A 26,607-nucleotide genomic window follows, 5' to 3' on the forward strand; every position below is an offset into this window, starting at 1 on the left:
TTAGATCAAATTTCTTCATTTTGGGGGGTAAGATGAATGACTAGTGAAACTTTATAGTTTCTTTCAAGTGACAGAAGAACAGAAATTGGCAAATTTGGAGGCAAGTTATAAGAACCGTCTTCCTCTGACGAGACCAAAATTCCTTCATTTAACTGTATTATAGCAACATTTCTCACATTCTATTCTTTTTCTTTAATTTCTTGTTTACATTCTGTTCTTTTTACTCTTGCTGGATTTTAAGATGATGGCTAAATAATTTAAAACATATTTTTAGCCATGACGTTTACTTTAATGCTGATTATTTTTTAAAGGAACTATCAGCTGATGAAAAGTAATTTTCCTCCGTGCTCAGGTTGTTTCTAACTCTAAAATTCTATTCTCAGATTTTTAGGCAGCAGTAGACACATTTATACATAGAAAGTTGAAAATTTCTCTAATTCCTTTCACTGGAGACTGCTATCAGAACCCAAGACTGAGTGCTTGTAGCACTCACATTGCTTCTAGGTCCTCTGAACAGAGCTAGGAAATACATGTATGTACACTGAGCCAAATGTACACATTCTATCTATCTATCTATCTATCTATCTATCTATCTATCTATCATCTATCTCTTTTTTTATCTGGCCAAACAAAAGTTCACTGTGATGTCTCCACCTCTAATCCAGTACCACATGGCTCACTCTGGCTTCCCCTCTTGCTTATCTGTAACCTTATTTCTAAGAGTGGGAGCCCTGCTCCCAACATTCACTATCCATTTGTCCCATTCCAGTATACATGTATAGCAGTTTCTGAATTGCTAACTCGTACCCCCATGTAATGACACATGTGCAAAGATAGGAGTTTGTAAGTTTGTTTTTTACCTTTTTCCATAAATAGGTATCGTCTGTTATGAGCACAGTACTGTGATGAGAACATTTTTCTTGGAGTTACTTTAAAAGGTCAACCACCCTTGGTTTGTTCATGTTCAGGCCATTCCATTCTTGATTTCCACAGGAAAGGCTACTCATCTTTGTGGTCCCAGTTCAGGTCTCCCTCTCCCTGAGAAATGTTCCCGAGCCCCCCACTCAGCGTTACTGCTCTCTTCTGGGATGCTCTGCTTTCGCCTTTGCTCCAGCCTTGCCCCTGAACTGGCATCATTGACCACCATCATGTTTGCTTCCCCTGCCTATGCTGTGAGCTCTGTAAGAATCCTGTCTGTGATCTCCCTGGGTCTTACAGGATGAGTCACAGCACCGAGTTAAAGCAGTGGATGAGGGGCCCATCTCTGGAGCAGACAGACCTGATATCTGGTCCAGGCTCTGCCTCCTACTTGGCATGTCACTTGAGGAAGATATTTACTCTTTACTCAGTTATATAATTTAACCAACAAATATTTATTTCCTCTTTCTCTATAAGAATACACACACACCGCCCTAACCGGTTTGGCTCAGTGGATAGAGCGTCGGCTTGTGGACTCAAGAGTCCCAGGTTTGATTCCAGTCAAGGGCATGTACCTTGGTTGGGGGCACATAACCAGTAGGGAGTGTGCAGGAGGCAGCTGATCAATGTTTCTCTCATTGATGTTTCTAACTCTCTATCCCTCTTTGTGAAAAAAATCAATAAAATATATTTAAAAAAAAAGAATATACACACACACACCGTCCATATCAAGGTCTAGTTCATTTCCAGGCCCATCCTTCTGCTTCTTTCCATCCTATCCATTCCCCCAAATAACCACTGTTACAACTTCCATCACTGCTAACTTCTTTTTTGTGTTCTTGAACTTCAACTTAGTGTAACTATACAGCAATTCTTTTATGTTTGTCTTCTCTCACTGAATGCTATGTATTTGAGATTCATCTCAATACATGTGTGTTTCAAAGCGCAGCTACCTAGTTACAAAATGAGAAATATGCTATCTTAGCAAGACTTCAGATGACAGAGTATTTGAAAACGGTGAGCTTTATAGACACCTCTTCTTCTTAGAAAGGCTATCATTACCACTTTCTTCACCTGAAAAATGTAAATAATATCTCCTTTCCCTTACTAGGTTTCTGGGAGAGCTAATCTACCTTTCTGTCATCTTTTGTGGTTGCCCTGAAGCCATGCTAAATTAGAAGCAAGATTAAAGGTGGATACGTCAGTTAGAAAAAGCTAAGAACCATATGATTTCACTCATATGTGGGATATAAAACTGAAACTCATGAACATAAACAGCAGTGTGGTGGTTGCCCAGAGGGAAGGGGGTCCTAATATATGGTGACAGAAGATTTGACTATAGATGCAAATATATAGATCTTGTAACATAGACACACACACCTGAAACCTATATCATTATGCTGACCAATGTCATCTCAATAAATTTAATTTAAAAAATAATAAAATAAAGGTGAAGTTTATTTTCTGTAGTTTTATGTTTATGCTTACTCTGCATAATAAAACAGGCAGCCATTCAGAGAAATGCAATCCACAGAAACATTGAGTACCATATTATCATTTATGGGAACAATAATCGTGTTTAATAGTTCTACATTATTCCATATATATACATTAAAGCCCTATATATGAGGAAACTGAGACTTAAGAAAGCTTTGTGGCTTCCCAAATCATTAACCTGTGGTAGAGACATAGGCTAGGTCATCTGATCTTGATCAAGCCCCCCACCCCCCTGATCTATAAGGCTGTCCTCATGGGAATATGAGAGCTGAACTCATGGTGAACCAGTAACACCTCCTAGTAACTCTAAAAGAGCAGTAAGATTCTGTTTGTAGAACAAAAAGCAAAGAAGATATTGCACAATCAGGAGAGGCAATAAATCTCAGTGAATGTTCTGGGTTTTGACCATCCAATTGGGATGGTTAACTGTTAGCCAGAAGAGAGCTGAGTCCCAGACCCAACTCTGCTACTTAACTAGCCCTGTGACCTTGAGCAAGGATCCTAATATTTCATTGTTGAAATTAGGTTAAATGATCTCTAAGCTCATTTCCAACTTTAAAAATTCTATGATTCTCATATTTGTGCTAAGTATATCAATCTTTTAGGAAACATTCAGATCTATTCCAAGTGCTTTACAAATACTACCTCATTAATTGTCACTACAACCCGATGAAGTATGTGCTATTAGTATTTCCATTTTGTAAATGAGGAAACAAGCCCAGAGAGGCCAAGCAACTTGCCCAAGGTCACGGATGGTAGATGGGATTTAACCTCAACAGCTTGCCTCTGGAGTGTCCTTTGTATAAAATGGGTCAGAGGGTCATGGGTGGGAATGAGGCTCTATTTTTAGAGAAGGCAAGAATAATAACCCTAATGAATAACAACCTAATTCCACCCCCCACCACTTCCTTGGACTAATCCAGGAGCTGGGGCAGGTACTGCTTTGCTCTCTAAAACTATGCCCAGTGTCACCACAGTTAAGTTCATGCTGGATGCAGGCAGAATGCCCACCTCACTTATATTGCCTACAGTCATTTGATTGCACAGAATCCTTATGTACCGTAGCATTAATTTTAGAAATTTGATACCATCAGTTTTTTAACTTGCTTTTCTAACGGAGGGAGCCATTATTTTTAAACTCCCACAGGGAAAAGCTACTAAAGACTTCCATCTGCCTGCAAGCCCTCACCGAGAATTTCGGAGTTTTGACTTGCGGCTGATCGGCCTCAGAATGAGGGTGTGTTTGTGCAGCTGTGTGACATCTTGATGCACTGACATGAGCAACATCCCCTAGACTTGCTGCAGGACATTTAACAGAGTAAATAATGCCACCCCCGAGTTGGGGTTTAAAGAAACTCTGAGTGGGAAAGGGTTACTTTGCAAATGGAAAATCAATTTTAATGTAAACAAAGCATCTTCAGTTTTGAGTAGCAATGTTACTATGGCAAGCAAAGGGCTCTATGAACAGACAGGATGGCTGTGCTTAATTAAGAATGGCAAGAAGTCTGCTACACAGATGAAAAGCAAGAAAGGACCTTCCTTCCCCTCCCTAGCCATCTACAAAACTCCAAAAGTCTAAGGAGGGAGCAGGTCTTGGTGTGTGGAGGGTGTGCTGTGATTATGAAAAGGAAGAAAAAGTCGATACATCTCCAGTGGACAAACTATTAAGTGAGAGAGCATTTTACCTCCTCTGTTAGGATAATCGCCACTCGGTTTATGTTGAGCATGCACCTGGGGGTGAAATTTTAGGGGAGAAGCTGGCAGGCCTTATATAGAAATTGTAAAATAGAACCAAATGCAATTTCATGACTTTTAAGTAAGGGGCTAAATTCTGCTTCAGGCAAAATTATTGAAAATTTCCCATAGAGGATAAATGTAACGGAAGTATTGTTAAAATAACCCGTTAGACCTGGACCGATATCCTCAGGTCAACAGGTTGGTGCATAAGTAAGGGCCCTGAGAGTCAGCATATAACGTGACGAACCCTGTCTCTACTCCAACAGTCCCATGGCAGTCACACCAAGTTCCCAAACGCTGGCATTTGTGAAGAGACTGGTGGCCACATGTAGAATTCTGGAATCTCTTCCCACAGCAGAAATGAAACCTACAGGCTTTTACAATGGAAGACAGGATGCTGGGAGGAGAATTTATGTCAATTAGTCATAAAGAGTCCCCAAGGCACCCAGATTTATATCCTTGTCCTTCAGTTAAGAGGTGACTGTGACCAGGCAGGCATCTGAGCTTGGACAGGAACAGTGAAAATGGATTGGAAATGATGAATGGGCCCCAGGGACACTGAGGGGGAAGTAAGGAAACAGATGAACTACCTAGAAGTCACAGAAAACTCCAGGGCCTAAACTCTCTGGACACATGGTAGGATGTCGAGACGAGAAGATGACATGGAAGAAAGACTAGGGCTTGTGCAGGTGGCGTGAGCTCCAGCAGCTGGCAGGACATGCCGTGAAAGGTGTTCAGCGGATAGTGAGAAATACAGGACTGGCAGGTGAGGACCAAAGGTAAACTCTTAGAGAAGGATTGCATTTAGGAGGCAGCAGGCTTCATGCAGTAAAGAACCCTGGACTTCTTTTGTTCTCAGAATCATCAAGGAAAGTATTTTGTTTATTTACTTGTTTTAAATTCAAGAGTGTGGGGGACACTGAAGCAGGTTTATGGGCTGAGGGGAAAGAGCCCGGAGGGAGGAGAGAGTGAAGATGCAGGAGGGAACAGACTAGCACATGAGGACTGAATTCCCCCAGGATAACACCAAGACCTGGGGTGGAGAAGGACAGCCTGGACATCTGGTGATTATGAGGAATGGCCAGGAAGTCAGGAGGTGAGCACAGCAGCTCGATGTGAAGAGAAACTCAGCAGGATGGCTCGTACTTTAAATGAGAATATATGCAGTATGGAAGCAGAATGGGCAGGAGTGGATCAAATGTCAATGGTGAGGCGTGGAGAACAGAGTTCCAATATAGACAGTTACTGAGAAGAACTACCAAGGAAAGGTGGGTTTCAGACAATATGAGGAAGAGGATCAAGGAGAAGTCCAAAAAAGATGAGGATGTAGAAAAAAAATGTGCTTATTGTGAAATACAATCATTGATTCATAATTTATTTCTAGAGCAACTCTTATAAACAAGATAATGCCCTGGGGCTACAATAGTGAGCAAAAAGGGATTGGATCTCTGTCCTGAGGAGGCTTACAATATATGAGGGAGGCTGACCATTACCATTCAAGCACCCGTCTATTCCAGTGTAGAAGTACTGCATGTCGGGAGCCCAGGGCATGTGGGCGACTGGAGGGGCTCACACTGTGACATCTGAGCATTAGTTCTGATGACAGGCAAGGCATAAAATAGTACCCAAGTTCTAAGGTCAAGTTCAGGGAGAAATTATTGCGGGTTAGAGACAGTCTACTTTCCTAATGTTGCCTAAAAGGTGAAAATATCCTATCCAAATTAAGCAGGAAACCATTTAAAAATCAGTAAAAAGCAAAGGACTAACATTCCTTAGTTTACACATCTAATGTGTGTGTGTGTGTGTGTGTGTGTGTGTGTGTGAGAGAGAGAGAGAGAGAGAGAGAGAGAGAGAGAGAGAGAGAGAGAGAGAAAGGGAGAGAGAGAAACAATTCCATTCGTTGCTTTCTTAAAAACTAATTTTATAGTAATGATGCCTTTAGGGTTGATTTTGATTTTTTTCTCCAATGTAGTCACTGAGGATATTCCACTTGCAAGATGTTCTATTTTTGTTTCGTTCTTTCCAATAACATGTGTGTGAAGCAAGCATTCCAGGGAACGAGTTGTACCAGCAGGACTTGGGTATAACACCGCACGGAAAGCCTCGGAATCCAATTAGGCCACCACCAAGCCAAACAGCCTGTTCCAAAATTCTTTTCTGATATAATTTTTATGAAGAGTTTCAACACTGGCCTGAAGGAATGTTAAGTGCGGACTAGAATGAAGGAACAAAAGCCCATAGCTGAACTTTGGAAGGAGCTAGCTGAAGTGCACCCGACTTTTCCAGAAGCCATAAAGATCATTGTTGTTGCTAGTGAGTTGCAGGGGGGTTGGGGGTGGGGGGTGCTTCTTTGGGGAGCAAGTATGAGAAGAAAAAGTACGTAACAGTCTTCCCTTCTAGATCAGGAATCCCGTGAGGACAGGGACCAGAGGGTTTAGTGCTCCGTGGCTGGTGCCCCCACCCTGTACCTAGGCCACAGAAGGTACTGAGCATATATTTACAAAATGAATAACTAAATCATGGGCAAATGTTTGGCAATAATGTACAAGGCCTGGCCTAACTAGACTATGGTTTATTTTAGCTTGAGATTTTTCACACAGAGGAAATTGTTTCCTACAGTGCCTTCCTGTAGAATTCCAAATATTTTGAAAGATAATATAACAAACACTAAAGTTTGAAACGGAGAAAATATCAAAGCCAGCAGGAAGGATGATTAACACTCTTAAGAATGGGGCAGCCATTTTAGACAAATTTTCCAGGTGAACAAAGACTTAAACGCTGTTTATTATGTAATTTTAAAAAGACAATTAATCAAAGACAAATAACTGAAAACCGGCTGAAATAGTTTATCTGTGAAATAATCTTTTAAGAACTTTCTATTTTCACACAGCGATGAATGGTGAAATTAATTTTTTCACGAGCTACCCCTCCACACACACCATACTGACATTTCCTTCTTCCTTCTCTAAACATTTCAAACACATTAGGCATCTCAGATTTTTCTTCAGTTCTCGTAAGGGAAGCAAAAAAAAGATGATGAACACTTACGTTTGCTCTATATTAAAACTCCCAGAGAAGAAACTGTTTTGTTTTATTTAATTCTTTAGCTTATTTGGCACTCTGGGAGCACTGTGTATACTTAAAAAAAAAAAAAAGAATTAGTCATTTTAAGTAAACACAGACCTTTCTGTGAGTACTATAGAAGAAAAACATTATGTTTGGGGTTAGAAAGACTTGAATAATCTCTTCCTCCACATCCTAGCTGGTAACCTTGGGCAAGTTATACAACTTTTCCTCGTCCATAGAATGGGATAATACAGTCAACCCCTTGGCTTGCTGCTAGGCTTAGCAGAGTTAACACATGGAAAGGGCCATGCTGCCTCAGCAATATTCAAAGAAGGTCAACTCCTCCCACTACTTCGGTTCCTCCTGCCCACCCAAGCAAGTAGAAAGGGTGCCATGAAAAGGTTTTGAGGGGGAATAAATGATAAAAGTGGATTCTTTATCATCTGGAGCAACTGGGGCAGTAAAGTTTTTGGGGAAGAGATTTTCCTGGTCTTCTAGAGGTCGCCAGGAAAACACTCCCCCCACCCCCACCCCCCACCAGACTCCTGCACAGAGACACCTGCATTCTCCTTTGGTCTCGAGACAATGGTTGGGAGGCGCTGAGACCCACTAACATTCCAGGGAAATCACCATTATCCTGCCGCAGAAATGCCCATGTCCAAGGACAGAAACAAAGCAAGAAGGTGGACATCACCTACAAGAAAGGGCGAGAGTAGCTAGAACTGAACTTGACTCTATTTTCTACCAGCTGGGAAGTTGCATAATTTCTTATTATACGTTACCTGTTAAAAAAGACAAAAACAAAAACACTAAAAGAAACCCCATAAACAAACCACCATTTTATTCAAAAGACTGGTTGCTTACTTAGTTAATACAACATTCAGTGAATCATGTTGAAAATAGTTATGGAACTTTCTCCACTTAGTTGGGCTAATAAGTTTTGTTGCTTTTGTTTTTTTTTCGAAAGTCCTGTACTATAAGCTGTGACGCTATAGCTGCCAAATACAGGAAGTTGCATTTACTCCTGTTTCCAAACACGCCTAATGTCCAAATCTAAAGAGAGAAGAAAAGTTGTTTCATGATTCTATTAACCTCAGAACCTCACATCCTTGGCAGTTCAGGTCACCTTTAAATGCAATAGAAATACCAAAGTCCTGAGGACGTTTCTGTACTGAGAACTGTTAGCCACTGGACTGGCCAAGACATCATTCTAAAGGATGCCTCTGTTTATTTTGCACCCTTTCCGGTTCAAGACCTAACAGGAACCTTGGGCTCTTTCTCTCTTTGCCCCTAGAACTGAAGTACCCAGTAATAAAAACAAGGTTGGCCTGGCACTGCACACTCACAAAGAATTAGTAGTTAAATCCTTATCGGTCATTTCCACTTATATAGTCAAGACTTCATGTTTAGGCTTTAGGATACTGAATGTTGAATCTGAAATATCAGGATCTTGGATCCAGGCGAAGCATTCTCACTTTGAAGAACACTAATGTTCTATGCTTTTAACCTTCCCTGGATTGAGTGTTCAGCAGATTCTAACCTGCAGAGTGCTTTAAAGAATTAAAGTGACAGTCACCATTAATCCTACCAGACCTGAGGCCCTGAACCTAACTGTCCCCTATACCTGGGCTCCTGAGCATTAAAGAGAAAAAACCAACATGATATAGAAAAATGTTAGTTACATGCAAACAAGTGGTTAGAATAGATGGAACTTGGAGACATTGTAGAAAATAGGTCTACCTTTCATCTAGCGCCAATATTCCACCTTTGTGTGGAAATTACTGAAAAATCGGCACAGCGGTCTGGTAGGGTTAATGGCTAAGTGTTCCTGCACACCCCCAACACACACTCCATCATTATTTTGGATTCAGAACAGGGCCCTCAAAATTTGGGTCTTGCATGCAGCTCTTGGGACATGTTTGTTTGTTTGTTTGTTTTAATCTCAGCCATCTCTAGTCTAACGTCTAGGAAATTTCTGGCCCCAAAAAGTCTTAAAAACTTTAATCATTTCTAAGGTTACCGAAGACTTGTAAATCCTAAGGGAAGTTCTAGGAATGCTAGATCCTGATGCACCCCAGTCTGGGGTGCTTAAATGGCTTGAGGAACCTGTTCCACTTAAATTAAGGAATTTTGAACCTAAAGAAGGTGGAGGTGCTTTTGAAGCACGATCTTCATGTCTTGTGACAAGATGAGCAAGTCTACCCACACTGTCCATTCCGGTGAAGAGTTTCCTGAGAAACTTACAAGAGAGATCAGAAGCCTTCGTCGAAAGCCTGCTAGGTGTTTCGCAATGTGTATGGGATCTAATACAAATGTATTTAGTCACACGTGAGTCTTCCTGGAATTACCAACCTGACTCCATGAGACTGCTGCATTTCCTGGCAAGAACATTCTTGTTTTGGCTTTACTTTGACAGGTGTTTAAACACCATCTTTCTTTAGCATCCTTACTCATTTTCTTTTTTAATTTAGCAGCTCTTTGTGAAGCGACATGCCACTCTGCTGGAGCGCAAACACATCTAAGACGATGAAAGCACACAGAGTAAGAAAAATCAAACACAGAAAGAAAAATATAGATGGAGTGACATCTGGGAACAAAACATTTCTCTAAACAGAGTGCTTCTCATTCAGGGACCTCAAAGAAGCCCTAACCCCAGCCAGGTGGCACACAGTTGCTGAACACACTGGGATTAGACTCTTGATAGGCATTTTTTGGTCTTTCTCAGCATTAAGCAATTCATTTGGTGCTCCAACCACAAGATTATTATTTTTTGCACAGCTATGGCAGAAATATCATGTTCACATAGAACATTTTCTAATTTTACCCCTTATACTCTTTATATCCTATGCTTCACTTCCTAAGTGGCACTGTCTAGTGACATTGGTTGATTCCCATCCAATCACCTTCGTTGCCTTCTCTTACTCAAGTCATAACTTCTAAGCACGTGGCACTGTTGGGGGTGAGCAAGGAAGAGGTTGTAATCTATTTAAGAAATGGAATTGAAAGTCTGGCCAGTGTGGTTCAGTGGTTGAGCATCGACCCATGAACCAGGAGGCCATGGTTTGATTCCCGGTCAGGGCACATGCCCTAGTTGCAGGCTCGACCCCCAGTAGTGGGTATGCAGGAGGCAGCCCATCAACGATTCTCTCTCATCACTGATGCTTCAATCTCTTTCTGCCTCTCACTTTCCTCTCCAAAATCAATAAAAAACATACTAAAAAAAGAAAAAAGAAATGGAATTAAGGAAACCGGAAAAAAGACAGTGGACCCAATGTGCTTATAGGCCATTGTGAATGGGTCCTGATTTGTTCACTTGTTTTAAGGACATGGTCATGGGCCGAATTGTGTCCCTCAAAATTCATATTGTGATGTCTCAACCCCCAAGTGCCTCAGAATGTGACTGTATTTGAATATAAGACCTTTAAAGCAGGGATGAGGGTAAAACGAGATCATATGGGTGGGCACTAAGCCAATGTGACTGGCGTTCTTATCAGAAGAGAAAGTGCAGACATGGACATGTGCACGTACAGAAGAAAGGCCGTGTGAGGACACAGGGAGAAGGCGGCAATCTGTGGGCCCGGGACAGAGTTGCTCAGAGAACCAATCCTGATCCTGGACCTCTGAGTCCTACGTTCCTGGACTCTAGACTGTGAGAACAGAAGTGTCTGCTGTTTGTGGTACCCAGTCTGTGGTACTCTGCTATGGTTAACTAGTACTAGCCAACTAATATAGACATCTACTGCTGTCCGTAAAGCTATTATTCACCCACTGAAGGGAGAGTGGAAAGGTCACAGGCTTTCAACCTCAACACTACCCCATGCACCTAAAAGAGGGGAAAAGAAAGGTTTTTTAGAAGCTTCTGTTATGATTACTTTGTAATGGCTTATAAAAAAATCATCATTTGAAAAATGAGCCTATGTGTTTTCTGACATTCTGTGGCTGGATAAGTAAAGGGGATTGGTTTTTACAGAATGCAGCTCTCGATTCTCTTTTAAAATCTCAAGTTTGATTTTATCCTTTTTATGTTTTTCATGAATAAATTGGCAGCCAAGGACTTTCCAAGCGACAGAGCGCCAACTGTGCACATATGTGTACAATGCCGCTTTAGGAGACTCTGGGAAAATGGAACATCGCTCGGGTAGGCCCACAGAAACATTCGACATGAGCTTAGTTAACTCATTTTGGCTTATTCCACGTTTCCATCCTCAGGCAGCTCCTCTAAAGACAGCTGGGCGGTCCAACAAGTAAACTTCACAGATAGAGAAGACATTTTAAAAAGAGCACAATCCCTTCAAAGAGAGGAAACTGACAATAGCAACTCTGACTCAACCTCTCAGGTGGGGGGCTACCCAGGTTGTCAGAAACATTCTCATCTGGAAGGAAGGTCCCAGGCGAGGCTCAGAAGGCCCCTCCGAACACCCTGGGCAAACGGTAGCCATCCGGGGAGGGGGGACGCTGAGCAACCCTCAGAAAACCCTTTGAAGAGACCCCAATAAGATTGAGTGGAATGTACCTCACCCTGGGCTGCGTATGCAGAAAGGCACAACATTCAAAGGAAAGAGCCTGAAGTCTAACGGAGGCGAAAATAAAAAGCCAAATACTGTCCAAAAAGGAACATATGAAAAGAATTTTTAAATAAATGATTGCTTCCTTTTGGAGTGTTCAGAATTTGCTACCCACATTTCTAAAAGAGAAAAAGGGCTCAACCTCCTTTTTAAAGATTTATTTTAAAAATATCTTTCTTGCGGTCCCTGCCACTCATTATTAAACACCTGTTTTCATGGAACACCCTGTTCTTTCACTTAGGTTCCTCCTTAATTATCATGCTGCTGCCTCAGATGAAGTTCAGAGGGGGGTCTCCCTGAAAAGGCAACAGAGTCGAAATTCCGAGCCCTTTCCTTAAACAGTAATTGCCATTCTCTGATAGCCCCTTGCTCTGCAGATGTGATTATGCTCGGCTCAGACCTGGCTATTGTGGGAAATAAATTATTGTGCAGCTTATAAGACTAACAAAATGTACGTAGGAGCAGAAACATTTCTGGCAACGAGACTACTCCAAATTGTACTTGACAATGGAAACACCTGCTCTGGAACAGGGCATATGAATGACCAAATGCATCAAGGCACTCAGTACAGAATAGCTGTGTTTTGAATTGGACATTTTGTTCATTTCTACCTCCAGTCAACAGAAGATACACATTGTTAGTGAAGAGAACTTTCCGTCAGAAGCCATCTTTTAAAAACTGCTAATCTCCAGCAGATGCTTCTCACCTTGAGAATCTTCTGGAATGCTTGTTGAAAACCCAGATTCTGAGACCCCTGTCCAAATGACTGATTTTGCTGGTTTAGAAGATGGAGCCCAGAGATGAGCATTTTTTACCAAGCATCCAGGTGATTCTCACAATTGACAAGTCTGTGAAACACCAATGTTCAGTATGTGATTCCCTAGGGTTCCTTCAGGGCCAGTATCGTATAAGGATGATGTGCCCTTAAAATAACATGCAAAAAATAAAGGACAAGTGTAATTACCAGTATTCCATACCAGTGATTTTCAACCCTATTCATCTAACGGCACACATAAACTAATTACTAAAATTCCATGTCACACCAAAAATATATGATAACATCTAACCAAAAAATAGGTATTTTTTTTAATAAGAAAAGTTTATTTAGATAGTTACAGAGGTAGTAACAGTGAGCTGTAGAAGAAATGGGCTCAGGAAACAAGTTACAGAGGCAAAAGAAGGGCCGTAGAGCTTAGGAGCAGGAAAGGCAAAGATATGCCTAGGAAGGAGGAGAGGGGGCATGGGAAAGCCTCAGGGCTGCTCCAGAGAAGGGAGATGCCAATAGGTATAATTCTGATTCATTCACACTGGATGGCTATTGTGTTGGCAGTTGTCATCTTTTTATTTGACAGTCTAAGGCAAAAGCGGTCAGTGCTCTGACTGAACAGTCAAGTATTGCATGTTTTAAAAACTCCTGCAGCACACCAGTTGAAAATCACTGTTCTACACAGATTTTCAATGCAAATTTTTAAAAAATATATTAGCATACTATTATCACCATAAACATATTTAATCTATTCAGCAATAAAACTTTTAAACTTTCATAAAACAATTTTTAAATCATAGCAACAAAAGCAGGTCACAGTTGAGTTGTAGGACAATCATCCAAGAAGTCTTTTAAAATTAATTAAAAGGTATTTGCTAAAGTGAAAAAAAATACAGTCTTTTACATAAAGGGAAAATGTTCATCATAATTAATTAAAAGTGATGGTGGGTGTTTGTGCTACCTTATGGCCCAGCCAAGTTATGAACCAAGCAGGGAGCCAGAATAAAGACATTTTCTAATACAAAGTCTCAAAAAACCCCAAAGTAAAACAAAAAATATGTCCCATGAGCTTTTCTGAAGAAGCTACCTGTGTGTCAAAATAAGGAAATAGACCAATAAAAAATAACATGAGAAGAGATCCTAGGGCAGTGATGGCGAACCTATGACACGCGTGTCAGAGGTGACACACGAACTCATTTTTTTGGTTGATTTTTCTTTGTTAAATGGCATTCAAATATATAAAATAAATATCAAAAATATAAATCTTTGTTTTACTATGGTTGCAAATATCAAAAAATTTCTATATGTGACACGGCACCAGAGTTAAGTTAGGGTTTTTCAAAATGCTGACACGCCGAGCTCAAAAGGTTCGCCATCACTGTCCTAGGGCAACACTGGGCAGTAGGTTTAGAGGAAATCCAGTTCAAATTAGAATAGGGAAAAAAGTATGGATAAACTTCTTAAAGATGAATTAGAATGACAAAACTGTCTGAACATATCAAGATCTATGTAACTGGGAAAAGGGTTGAGGAATATATATATATACAGTGGGGCCGTGACTTACGCGTTTAATTCGTTCCGTGACGGAGCTCAAATTACTCGTATGTCAAATCAAAAGTGAACGAGTGAGACACGTGATGCTGGGCTGATGTTGTGGCGTTCACTGTGACGTTTGCTGCGCCAACTAGTGGTGGGGTATCTGAAGCTGGCTCGTAACCCGAATTTTAGCTCGCAACTCAAAGCAAAAAATCGGCCGAGAGAGACGGCTCGTATCTCGAAAAACTCGTTAGTCAGAACACTCGTAAGTCAAGGCCCCACTGTAATCCTAATATGCAAATAGACCAAACAGTGGAACAACCCAACAACTGGTTGCTATGATGGGCACTGACCATCAGGGGGTACACGGGGAACATGGTGGGCATTGGCAGCTGGTGGCAGAGTGTGGAACATGCTGGATTATGGCCGAGGCGGGATGGTGGAGCAGGTGAGTAGGGGCACCAGACCAAGGCGGAGCTACGTCACTGTCATCGGGGCGAGCCTCTGGTGGCTACTGAAAATTCTTTGCTTGGTCCTGCCTGGTGCTCGCACCCACTGCCAGCGCTGGCTCCGCTCACACCTGCTAATGGAGACGCTCCTGAGGGGCAATCGGGGCAGCAGCCTCCACTCGCACCCGCTGATGACACTGACCCCACTTGCACCTGCTGCTGGCGCCAGCCCCATCGTTCTGTGCCATCAGCGGGTGCGAGTGGGGAAGGAGCGGCAGCAGCAGCAGGAGTGGGGCTGCTGGCAGACAGGGGACCGGGGGCTGTGGCAGGAGGGGCCAAGACCTGCCCCTGTGCCCACTGTAGCCTCTAGGCCCACAGTTCCTTTCAAAGTGCATGAGTTCGTGCACTGGGCCCCTTGTAGTATATAGGAGCCTTAGCAAGCAAACAAAATCACAAGTAGGGAAAGCAAAAGCTATGCAGCAAAGAAAAAGTAATCATGGTCTGCATAGGCTTAGCTGTTGTTAGCTTTTATGTAATTACATGGAATACCAATCTAAGCAAAACACTATAAGCATGTGGGGAAGATGAGAACATGGGAGGGTAACAAATGTGTGACTGGGGCCAGAGGAAATATGAAAAGGGGAGATATAGCTTTGATTTCCATACTCTGAAGTCAGTAAGAATGTGTCAGTCAAACAATCAATAATTAGCAAGGTAAGCATGCTCGTCAGAGACTGGAGGTGCACTCTAAAGAATCAGTTTAAACAACTCTATGATTCCTGGGCGCCACTTAACTTTCTACTCAGTTCCTACCAGTCCTACCTGGCCAAACCGAACTATTCATTTATTCAACAGTTTTCTTGTCAGGCAAATATCTCGGAATAAGACATATGGGGGGAAAGACAGCTAACCTCCTTTAGTTCCTGGAGCTTAAGCTCTGGAGAAGGGAGGCAATGAGCAAATAAACACATAAACAAGATAATCTGAGTGGTAGGGAATGAAGGAAGAGATAACTGTGGCTGGGGTGGGCAGAATATTCTGGAGGCGGGTGGGCAGCCAAGGTCTCTCTGAAGGGGGTATTGCTGGAGCTGGCTTTGTAAAGAGGCAGAGAAAGTGTGTCCTCAATGTCCTGCCAAGGTCGTAGGCAAGAAGGAGCCACGCTTGCCTGATGATTGAAAAAGATTGGGTTGAGGCAGGGGAGGTGGGTAAAGCGGTGGGAGACAAAGTCGGAAATGTAGGCAGGGATCAGGGATCACAGAGGCTCATGTATGGCCTTGAGGGCCATAGCGTAAAATCTGGATTTTATTCTAACCGCAATGGAAGACACAGGAAGGTTCTGAGTAAGGAACAGTCATGGGGGGAAAAATCACTTTAGCTGTTATATGGAAAATGAATTGCAGAAGGTTGAGAACAGAAGCAAGAGACCAGCTCGAGTCCACCACCTGACCAAGGCTGAGATGGTGGCAGTAGAAATAGAGAGAATGATACTTTTTGGAGAAAAATAGACCGGACACGCTGGTAGATCAATATGAAGGGGACAGGGGAAACCCCAGATGACTCCTAGATTTCGGGCCAGAACGAGTGAATGGTTGGAGGGTACCATTTGGTGAAAAGTAGGAGGTCAAGCAAAGGACAGCTTTGGAGGAGAAATTCAGTCTTCTATTTAGACCTTAACCTATGAGCCGCCCATTAAAGACTACGCAGACCTGCCAAACTGGCAGTTGCATATTTGAACCTGGAGATGAAGGAGATGGCAGAGATGCAGAAACGGGCATCACCCTCCCCGTTTCTCCAGCCGTCTCCCAGATCAGTCACTCATTTCATCTTGTTGCTGTCTACCTCTTGGTTTTGCTCTCAGTCTCCCCAACAAAATCAATACTGCATGCAAAGCTCTAACCATTTCTCTCATTTGATAAAAGACCTCTGTGGTTCCTACCACCTGTGGACTCGTCTTGCCTTCCACCCCTCCCATCTCAGAGCCTGAATTCTTGTCCCTCTCAGACACGTTTTGGCCTCCCTAGTTTGTCCCCCCAGTTCTCTAGGGATCCCTTCCCCCCCCCCCTCATTTCAGCACATCTCTAATCAGTGCCTTCTAGGCTCAGACCCTTGTGGGCAGGTCTGTGTATGGTTTACCTGTGGATCTTTCCCCACGGCCTGCACAGCTACCTCACACGTAATTACTTTAGTTCAGGCAGTGTTTGTTGGAAGAAGGTGCCCCTCTTTTTTTCTTAATATCCTCTAAAAAAATGAGGGGATTTGAGACATATCCCCACCAAGCACATTCCAGCATAGCTTTCCAGAATATTCTTAAACAAAATACCACTTCCATCCATCATCAGCCAAAATTCCCTTCGTGTTAAGGGTTGGAGTGTTATACTTGCCAGAAGGTTTATATGAATAAAAATATCCAGGCCCAGGAAATGAAAATAAATGGAGGGGTAGTTTGAAAGTATAAAGGATAATGGTTACATCAAACTTTTCAAAGGAATGTTATCTGCCCATTCCCTTCTGGGGAACAAAACCTTTTGTTTTTGTTTTCTGTCCCCCTGCTTCAAAAGGGATCGCGGGGGGAACTGGATCAAGAAGTGTTTATTTTCTGAAGACTATTTCTACCTCTACATCACTTCTACATAAGTTGAGTCCCCACTAAACATGAGCTTTTACTCCCAAGAGTAGAGACTCACAGCCTGTTACACTCAAGTCCCTAAAGATAAGATAACATTTGGGAACTTTTCCTCTATCCAAATGAAAGAGGCTTAATTAGAGGCTCAAGGATCCAGGATTCTAATCTCCTTCCTGACTGCACTGAGTAGGTGACAGTTGCAGGCCAGCTCATGGCTTTAACTCCAGTGGGTCCAGGTATACACTGGATACAGAGCCTTGGCTTTGACCATGTCCAAAGCTGGGGAAAGCCATCACCGTCACACTACCTCCACCTACATGAATTTCCTCTCTCTGTCCTTTATGCACGTATTATTTTAAACTCAATGCTTCGCATTTTTATGCTATTCATGATGAAAATCACTTTTCAAAAAAATTTAATTTTAAAGGGCTTATTCTATTATATGATTATATCCCAATTAATTTTAAATCCCTTGCCGTTTGACCATCAGTTATTTCCAATTTGATAAACATTGCTCCAGCAAGCAATTATTTCCTACACAATATGCTTTTGGAAGTGAAATCTGTTGGGTCAGAGTGCATGTACATTTTAAGGTTTTATGTATTGTGGGGGTTTTTAATACATTTCATTGATTTTTTTTTTTTTTTTAGAGAGAGAGGAAGGGAGAGGGATAGAGAGTTAGAAACGTCGATAAGAAAGAAACATCAATCAGCTGCCTCCTACACATCCCCTACTGGGGATGTGCCTGCAATCAAGGTACATGCCCTTGACTGGAACTGAACCTGGGACCCTTCAGTCCACAGGCCGACACTCTCCACTGAGTCAAACCAGTTAGGGCTGTGTGTGTGTGTGTGTAATATATTTTCATTGATTTCAGAGAGAGGAAGAGAGAGGGAGAGAGAGACAGAAACATCAATGATGAGAGAGAATCATTGACCAGCTGCCTCCTGCATGCCCCACACTGGGGACTGAGCCCGCAAACTGGGCATGTGCCTTGACTGGGAATTGAACCATGATCTCCTGGTTCATAGGTCTATGCTCAGCCACTGAGCCACACCATCCGGGCAAGGTTTTAACATGTATTACCAAGTTGCTCTCCTGAATGGCTGTACCAGTTTAAACTACAAGACAACCATCTCCTGGGAATCATTCCTTTTCATCTTTGCTAAATTCATAGGTGATCAATGGCATCCTTCACCCCTCCCCCTACCCATTTAATTGCTTAAACTTTATTTCATACACCAATTGGCCCTTTATGTTTCTTCTTTGGTGAAGTACTGTGGGCAAGTGACTTAACGCTTGTGCTTTAGTTTTCCTCATCTATAAATGGGGATATTAATTATCCTCTGAAATGCAGTGTTGGTGAGAGAGTGCAGGGAAAGGAATCCTCATACACGGATACAGCCTCTGTGAGAGTAATATACATCTATCAAAATAAAATATACAAATCTTTGCCCCAGCAAGTCCACTGCTAGGATTTTACTGGTACATGTCGTTCAAGATATTTAGATAAGGGTGTTCATTCAGCATTGTTCATAATAGCGCACACACAAAAAAAGAACCCCAAAACAATATAAAAATACAAACAAAATATAAAAACATGAGTTGTTTTAAAGGAAATTACGATATATCCATTTATAATAGCATTTGTTTATAAGATTAAAGAGATACATATAGAAATATGTTGAGGTTATATCACTTGAACAACTCAAAGTCTCGAGTGGAAAGTATAACATGTCTTGCTTGTGTTTTGACAAATATACTAGTAAATACATAAATGAAAACAAACTGGAATGAAAAAGTTGTACATGCTGGGTTATAATTGGGAAAAAACTCTAAGTCTAGAAGGGAGTAAAACCCGAGCCATCTTGTAAAGTTTGACTTTTGACCATGTGCATGTTATTTTCATTAAGGAAAATAAACTCTGTCCATTTTTGCCTTTATGATTTATTCTTATACAGGGTTTATAAGGAAATATCCTAAACATGATAAATATAAGGTCCCAACCAAAATATGGAAACCAAAAAAACACAGATAAAGGTTCTATCATGGTCTAGGTGTAATCCTGCATATTTTATTCACTTGTGTTCTCTTGTTTCCTAAAAATGAGAAGAGTGGTTTTGTCGGTGCTTTCAACTCAAGGACTGAGGCTAAGCAGTCAAGAGCTGGCCTGCAGCACAGTGGGAGTGGGGTGGGGCTGAAGAAGACTGGAATAAATGGTTACTAGATTCAGACACCACCCTTCAGACAATAGAGCCAGAGTAACATGCAATTCTTGAAGTAAAAATGAATAAAAATAATACATAGCTGTCATTCATACTAGTATAGTCATTAGCTCTAAGTAGTCAAGTTGTTCATTGAGAATATTTGTTGAGTCATTCATACTCTCAATCAACGTTTATTGTGTCCAATCTACTATGCCCTGTTCTTGGCAATGGGAATGCTGGAAGTCTCATCTCTTTTAGAGCATGACACCAGAGGATACAGAGAGCACACTATTTGGGGGCATTCTATTTAGCCTGTACTTAGAAACAACAGGTCCAGTCCTTAATAAAATACTAGCAAACGAAATCCAGCAAAATATTAGAGGTATTATATACCACCCCCAGGTAGGCTTATCCCAAGAATGCAGGGTTAGTTTAACATCCGAAAATCAAGTAATGTAATATGCTATATTAATAGAACAAAGAACAAAAATCATTTCATCATCTCAATGGAGGCAAAAAAAAAAGAGCCTTTGACAAAACCCAACACTCTTTCACTATAAAGACACTCACAAACTAGGAATAGAAGGAAACTTTTTGATAAAGGGCATCTATGAAAAGAACCACAGCTAATATGATATTTTATGGTAAGACTGACAGCTTACCCCCTTAGATCAGGAACAAAACAAGTCATTTTAATTAGGTAATTTGCCTTCCTATTATTGAGTTGTAAGAGTTATTTGTACAATGGATACAAGTCCCTTATCAGATACATGATTTGCAAATATTTTCTCATTCTCTGGGTTGTGCTTTTACTTTCTTGATAATATGGTTTGAAACTCGGAGTTTTAAATTTTTTATTGTGTCCAATTTATCTATATTTTTCCTTTTATTTGTATTTTTGGTGTCACATCTAAAAAACCATTGCTTAACCAACATCAGGATTTATAGCTATGTTTTCTTATAAGAGTTTTATAGTTCTCTTATATGTTGGTGTAAGATATATTTTAAGTTATTTTTTATGTATGGTGTGATGTAGGTTTCCAATTTCATTCTTTTGCATGTGGTTATTCAGTTGTCCAGCATCATTTGTTGAAAAGACCATTCTTTTTTTTTATTGAATTATGTTGGCACCCTTGTCAAGTATCAATTGACCGTATATGTAAGGGTTTGTTTCTGAACTCTCAATTCTATCCCATTGACCAAATGTCTATTAAGAGGTCACACTGTCTAGATTACTGTAGTTTTCTAGTAAGTTTTGAAACAGAAAAGTGTAAGTTTTCTAACACTCTTCTTCTTTTCCAAGATTCTTTTGGCTATTCTGGCTTTCTTGTATTTCCATATGAATTTTACAATCAGATTTTTAATTTCTGTAAAAAAAAAAAAAAGCCAGCCTGGGACTTTGATAAGAATTGTGTTGAACTTGTAGATCAATTTGAGTAATATTGCTACCTGAACAATATGAAGTCTTTCAACCCATAAATATGGATGTCTTCCCATTTATTTAGGTTTTCTTTGATTTCTTTCCACAATATAGTTTTCAGTGTATAAGTCTTACTCTTCCTTTGTTAACTTTCTCCCTAAGGATTTTATTGGTTTTGATGCTATTATAAATGAAATTGTGTGCTTATTTCATTTTCAGAATGTCCCTTGCTAGTTAATAGATATGCAAAAATTGTAGCAAGGGCTGAACTTGTATTTTGGTAGTGGTGTTTGTTTGTTTTTTTGTCTTAATATATTTTTTAGTGGATTCCTATATACAAGATCATACTATATACAAGATCTACATGCAAGGTCATGTGCAAGGAGTGATAATTTTATTTCTACCTTTCCAATCTGAATGCCTTTTTTTTTGCCTAATTGCTCTCACATATTACATACAGTATAATGTTAAATAGAAGTGGCAAAAGTGAACATTCTTTAAAAAAACAGAAATTAACTGCATGTTTTCAGAAATAATTATTAATGGTTTTCCTAGATCCCGGAGAAACAGATGCGGCCTTAGGCTGAAAGGCTCAAAAAAGCCTGAAATCAAGAGAGTGAACAGCAAGCCACCTTATAGCCTATAATGATGATTCTTACACAAGCCCAAATCCAGTAACAAGTGCAAACCATTGGACTCTGTGATACTGATTCCTTAGACTCAAACAGATTGCCCCCACTAAGTGTTTAAGATGAGAACCATCTTCACCACTATGACCCCTAGCAGCGACTCTAGGCTTAACCAACTAGTAGACAGCTGAGCACAAGCAGAAGAATCTTCACACCTTTTGTAAAGCCACTGTGAAACAGCTAATAAGGAGTGAACAAAATACTTGGAAGAGTAGAAGGTATGACACTCTCAGACTCAGAGTAGAATACCAACATGAATATAAAACTTAGCTATGACAACCAAATGTTCTTTTGTTGTTGTTGGTTTTATCTTTTCACTCAGAATCTGATGGTAAAACTTCGGGGAAATGGAGTAATAGTAATAGACCTAGAGAACCCAAGTAGATACCATGTGAAAATTACTCCACTCCTCAATACTAAAACTTGTAGCTACTGCCATCCCTTAATCAACCAAATAGAACTGGAAAAACCCTTTCTGGAGGGTTGTCTGGATTGGTCACTTCACTACAAACTTTTAAAATATATTTTTATTGATATCAGAGAGGAAGAGAGAGAGAGAGAGAGAGAGAGAGAGAGAGAGAGAGAGAGAGAGAGAGAGAGAGAATTAATGATGAGAGAGATCACTGATCGGCTGCCTCCTGCACATCCCCACTGAGGACGGAGCCCACAGCCCGGGCATGTGCCCTTGATGAGGATGGGACCAGGGATCCTTCGGTCCACAGGCCGATGCTCTATCTACTGAGCCAAACCAGCTAGGAGCATACAAACTTTTAGACAACTAAACCAAGGCCCTGCAGTTTAAGTATTTTATGGTCAAGGATGACTTTTTGTCTAAATTACTTTTATCTAAATAAATTGCATAATCTCTTGGCATGACTAGTCGTTTAATTAGGAATTACAGTAATCTGGTTTTTTGTTTTTTTCTATACTAGGTAAGAGCTAGGACAGCCACATTTTAGGATCCTGCTCTGCTTCTTACACATCATTTATGGAATATTCCCTGATTTTTGCTAACACAAAATTCACTCTTCTAATCAGAACCCCCACTAAAATGAAGTCTCTCATGTTCTGGAGCGCTGCCCAACCTTGTCATTAGCAATAAGGGAAGGTGTGATGTTCGGGGATTCCGGTTTCTCTCCTTTGCAGAGGGTTCATTCTCTTAGGGCCCTAACATAAGCCTCAGCAGAGCTTATGATAGTTCAGGGAGTGAAGCTCTGCAGAATAATAAACAAACCCATGTGGGGAGAGGTTGGGATGGTAGAACTCTATCTAGTTAGAGACATCCTGGAGCTGATTTACAAAAACAAAAACCTTCATCTGTGCCCTGTCATTTCCTTTCAGTAACATCCTGTTGACATTTACACAATTTCAAAAGCGTATCTAATAGATGAAGGAATAATGTAAATGGCTCCTTTTAAGTATTTTTTCATTGTCAATGGAGAATTACCAAAATAGTATCTTTTACACTTATTCTCTAATCACAAGTAACACCACCAAAAAGTTACTTATCCCTACACTCCTGGAGAAATGGCAGAGGAACCTTTCTTCCCCTTTTTTTGTTTTGTTTAAGAAAATGAAAAGAAAAGAAAGAAACTTAAAACAGGGCATTATAAATCAGAAACGTTACACAGGTTTCCATAAAACGAACTTCAGCCCTCAATAACTGAGTTCATGAGATGCGTTCCCAAATGTTATAGCTGATGTGTCTAACATCAACAACCCAAGAACCATTTGACACAATCAGGCGACTTTCTGCAGTTAGTTACTAAGTATTCAGCGTTCTGCCGGGATAAGAGAAAGGAGGGAACCAGCACTTCTTGTACTCCGAAAAACAAACCATAAATCAGTTGAAAGGCTTGAAAGAATTCCGTTCTGGTCTGTTCAGAAGCCAAGCGTAAATACAGAAAAACCGGTTGGCACGTTTATCTACGTTTCGCGTTTTAAAAACACAGCACTACTACGCCGCTGGTGTTTCTCGGAAATTTCAGGCTCCGAAGCAATTCAGAGAATGACCAAAGAGAGGCATCCCCTGCAGAAAATGGAGCCTGCGCCTTTAAGGTCCAGTCGGCTGGGTCCCAAAAGGCATTCCACTTTTCCACGACAAAGAGTTCGGGGGAGCGCTCCCTCTCGGGTTTCTCCCGGGGACTTGGCGGGATCGGGCCGGGCAGGACGAGCGGAGGGGCCCCCGACCGCCCCGCCGCCCCAAGCCCGCCCCGCGCCGCCGGCGCCGCGGAGCGCATCGCGCGCGCCCCGGACTCACCGCTGCCGGGCTGCGGGGACAGCGTGGAGACCGAGGTCTGGCCCATGTCTAGGGTCGCAGGGCCAGGTCCGGCGATCACGCGGCTCTGTGGGTCCTTCGCTCATGGGTCCGCGCGCAGACAGAGTCCCCAGCGCTCATGGCCCGGCCGGTGCGCAGCCGCCCGCCGCGTCCCTCACCTTCTCCCCCACGCGGGTCTCGCAGCCCGGCCGGCCGCAGCCGGCGCGGCGGATCCTGCCCAGCGGATGCCTGTCATTCCTCTATGCAGATTAGCCGGGGTCAGGGGTGACGGAGGAGGAGTGAGGGGGAGAGGGGGAGAGGGGGAGAGGGAGGAGGGGAGGGGGAAGTGGGGGGCGAAGGAGTGGGGAGGGGAGAGGCCCGGGCTGTCCAGCCGCGCCCACCGGGTCTGTGATACCAGCACCCCCCTCCCCCCACGGTAGTAGAGAGTTCAGGCGACTCCCTTTTAAGTGAAAGGTTCAATGTCAAGGGATCCTTAAGGACTGGAAGGGAAGGAATTACAGTATTTAGTCACGGTACTTAATTTAAGAAAATGTGTTTCTTTTAAGTTAGTTCCTTCCTCACATTGTGTTCGCAATACTGCAGCACCGTTAGATGTCTGTGTTGCGTGCATTTTTTTCTTGTTTTAATAATTATCTTTTTTTAACAAATAGAATTAAAACACACACACACACACATCAGTGGCCCCAGGCGGGTTGGACAATAAATCTGAATGATAGATCCATGTGTGAGATCACTTAAATACACACTTTGCTTGCTCTCTACCACCTAAAGCCGAGGATGCTCGCCTCTCCTGTGAGGACTCCCAGACCATGTGGTAAGGTGTTTAAAATATACAAAAGGTGAAAACAACAGTAACTTACTTTAGAAGCTCACGCTGCCTAAAAGTTGAATTAAAGTCTACTATAATATTCTATTAAATCTCAGTCTTCTTGCCAAACCGGTTTGGCTCAGTGGATAGAGTGTCGGCCTTGGGACTGAAAGGTCCCAGGTTCGATTCTGATCAAGGGCATGTACCTGGGTTGCGGGAACACCCCCAGTGGGAGATGTGCAGGAGGCGGCTGATCGATGTTTCTCATCGATGTTTCTAACTCTCTATCTCTCTCCCTTCCTCTCTGTAAAAAATCAATAAGATATATTTTTAAAAAAATCTCAGTCTTCTTCAAAATACAAATGTAACTACTCTTGGTATTTACAATTGATGGTTAGTATAATCAATGATCTAGGCCATATATACAGGGTGGGTAAAAGAAGGTTTAGAGTTGTGAGTACAGAAAGAGAGCTTATTCCTATATTATATTTATTAATTGTTGTATTATTCTCTGTACGAATAACGGTAAACCTACTTTTGCCCCACCCTGTATTACCTAGTGAGGTAGAGCACACTGAGTAATAGCTGATGTGTCACCATATCCACTGAAACCCAGGACAGTGCTAGGTGCTTTAAAAATTCCTCTAAAACCTAAGAAACCCATAACTTGTGAAAGTACAATTTAAAAAACAGCAAAACAATAATATTTTCATATGAAAGATAACTGGTAAATTTCAGCACCAACACAGATGTTCATTACAGAAAATGATAAAGAAAATTATTCTAACTAAAGGAAAACATATAAGGTGGGAACTGGGATCCTTATAAACGCATGAGAAAATTAAGAATGATTAAATATCTGTTTAAATGTAAAAGATTAGATTTATCATTTTGAATTTTCCCTCCTAATTAGTTTATGAACCAAAAATATGTGTACATATGTATACTTCTATGTAGGTATATGGCATTAGACTGGATGGTGGTTGCATAAATGTGTTCACTTTAGGAAAACCCATTGAGCTGTGTACTATGATTTGTGCACTTTTGAGAGAGACATATTGCATTAAGCAGTAAAAAAAACCCACGTGCATTATATTTAGGTCACTTGCCACAGCTTTAACTTTCTAGGTTTTCCTAAAGATTCAACTTAAAACTCTTAAAAAGCTACAAAGTGTATATATTAAATAAAATAATCTATTTAATACTTAAAACATGAAAGTTTGTGTTGTTTTATTTTTTGAAATATATTTGCTTGTTTGTTTCATTATAGTTGCCCTAATTTTAAACACCCAAATAGCCTACCCTCCATCATGAGAAAGATTTTTCCCCCTAGAATCAATTGTCTACTTCCCTTTGCCAAATTCACTCTTTTTTTTAATTTAAATTTAAGTTCTGTATTGTTTAAAGTATTACATGAGTTTCCTTTTTCCCCCATTGACCTCTCCCTGGCTGCTCCCACCCACCAAGCACATGCCCTCACCCCCCTACTGTCTGTGTCCATTGGTTATGCTCATATGCATGCATACAAGCCCTTTGGTTGATCTCTTACCACCACCACCTCCCTCCACCCCCACTCCGCCCGCGTCAAATTCACTCTTAAGAAACCCTGATTTTTTTTTCTCTCAAAAGAAATTAAGGATTAAATAAGATGTGAGTTCTAATTAGGACATTGAAATTAATCCTAACTAAATTTCCTTAAAAGTGAAAAACCGTTGTGTTTGGGAACACACCCCAGCTGGGAGGGTTTAGCAATAAAAGTAAACAATTCTAGTGATTTTTCCATTTCTTTGCTTTAAGTTGCCTTAACACAACAACAACAACAAGCCAGGTTAAGTGTTTGCTCCGCCTAAATTGAGAGGAGGGAACCTCTCAGTCTTTCTTCCATTGATAGAGCTTAATTAATAACAGAGGTCATTGATTAGAGGAAATACACATTAGATGTCACACATTAAAATACCCTCATGTCATGATTTTTAAAAATTGACAGAAGTTAAACTTTGAGGTACAACATTTTTACTGTAGGTACTTCTTTTCCTTGAAACACAATA

At 41.2% G+C, this 26,607-nt stretch overlaps 1 protein-coding gene across 14 annotated transcripts in view; it reads right to left on the reverse strand.

Moving 5' to 3' along the window:
* The window catches only part of PHACTR2 (phosphatase and actin regulator 2), a gene marked incomplete at its 3' end in the record, with an annotated part of 162,369 nt that overhangs the window by 84,932 nt on the left and 50,830 nt on the right, over positions 1-26,607 (reverse strand). For 6 of the 14 annotated variants that reach the window (XM_081094332.1, XM_081094328.1, XM_081094327.1 and 3 more), the window contains exon 1: positions 23,734-24,199. The exons of the other annotated variants lie outside the window; for them this stretch is intronic. In XM_081094332.1, the coding sequence (XP_080950458.1) occupies positions 23,734-23,779 (46 nt within the window). In that variant the 5' untranslated portion in view covers positions 23,780-24,199. Of the gene's footprint in view, positions 1-23,733; positions 24,200-26,607 lie in introns of those variants that run through there. 14 annotated transcript variants of the gene reach the window in all.

Source organism: Myotis nattereri (genome assembly GCF_964212035.1).
Source record: "Myotis nattereri genome assembly, chromosome: 6".
NCBI lineage: Eukaryota > Metazoa > Chordata > Mammalia > Chiroptera > Vespertilionidae > Myotis > Myotis nattereri.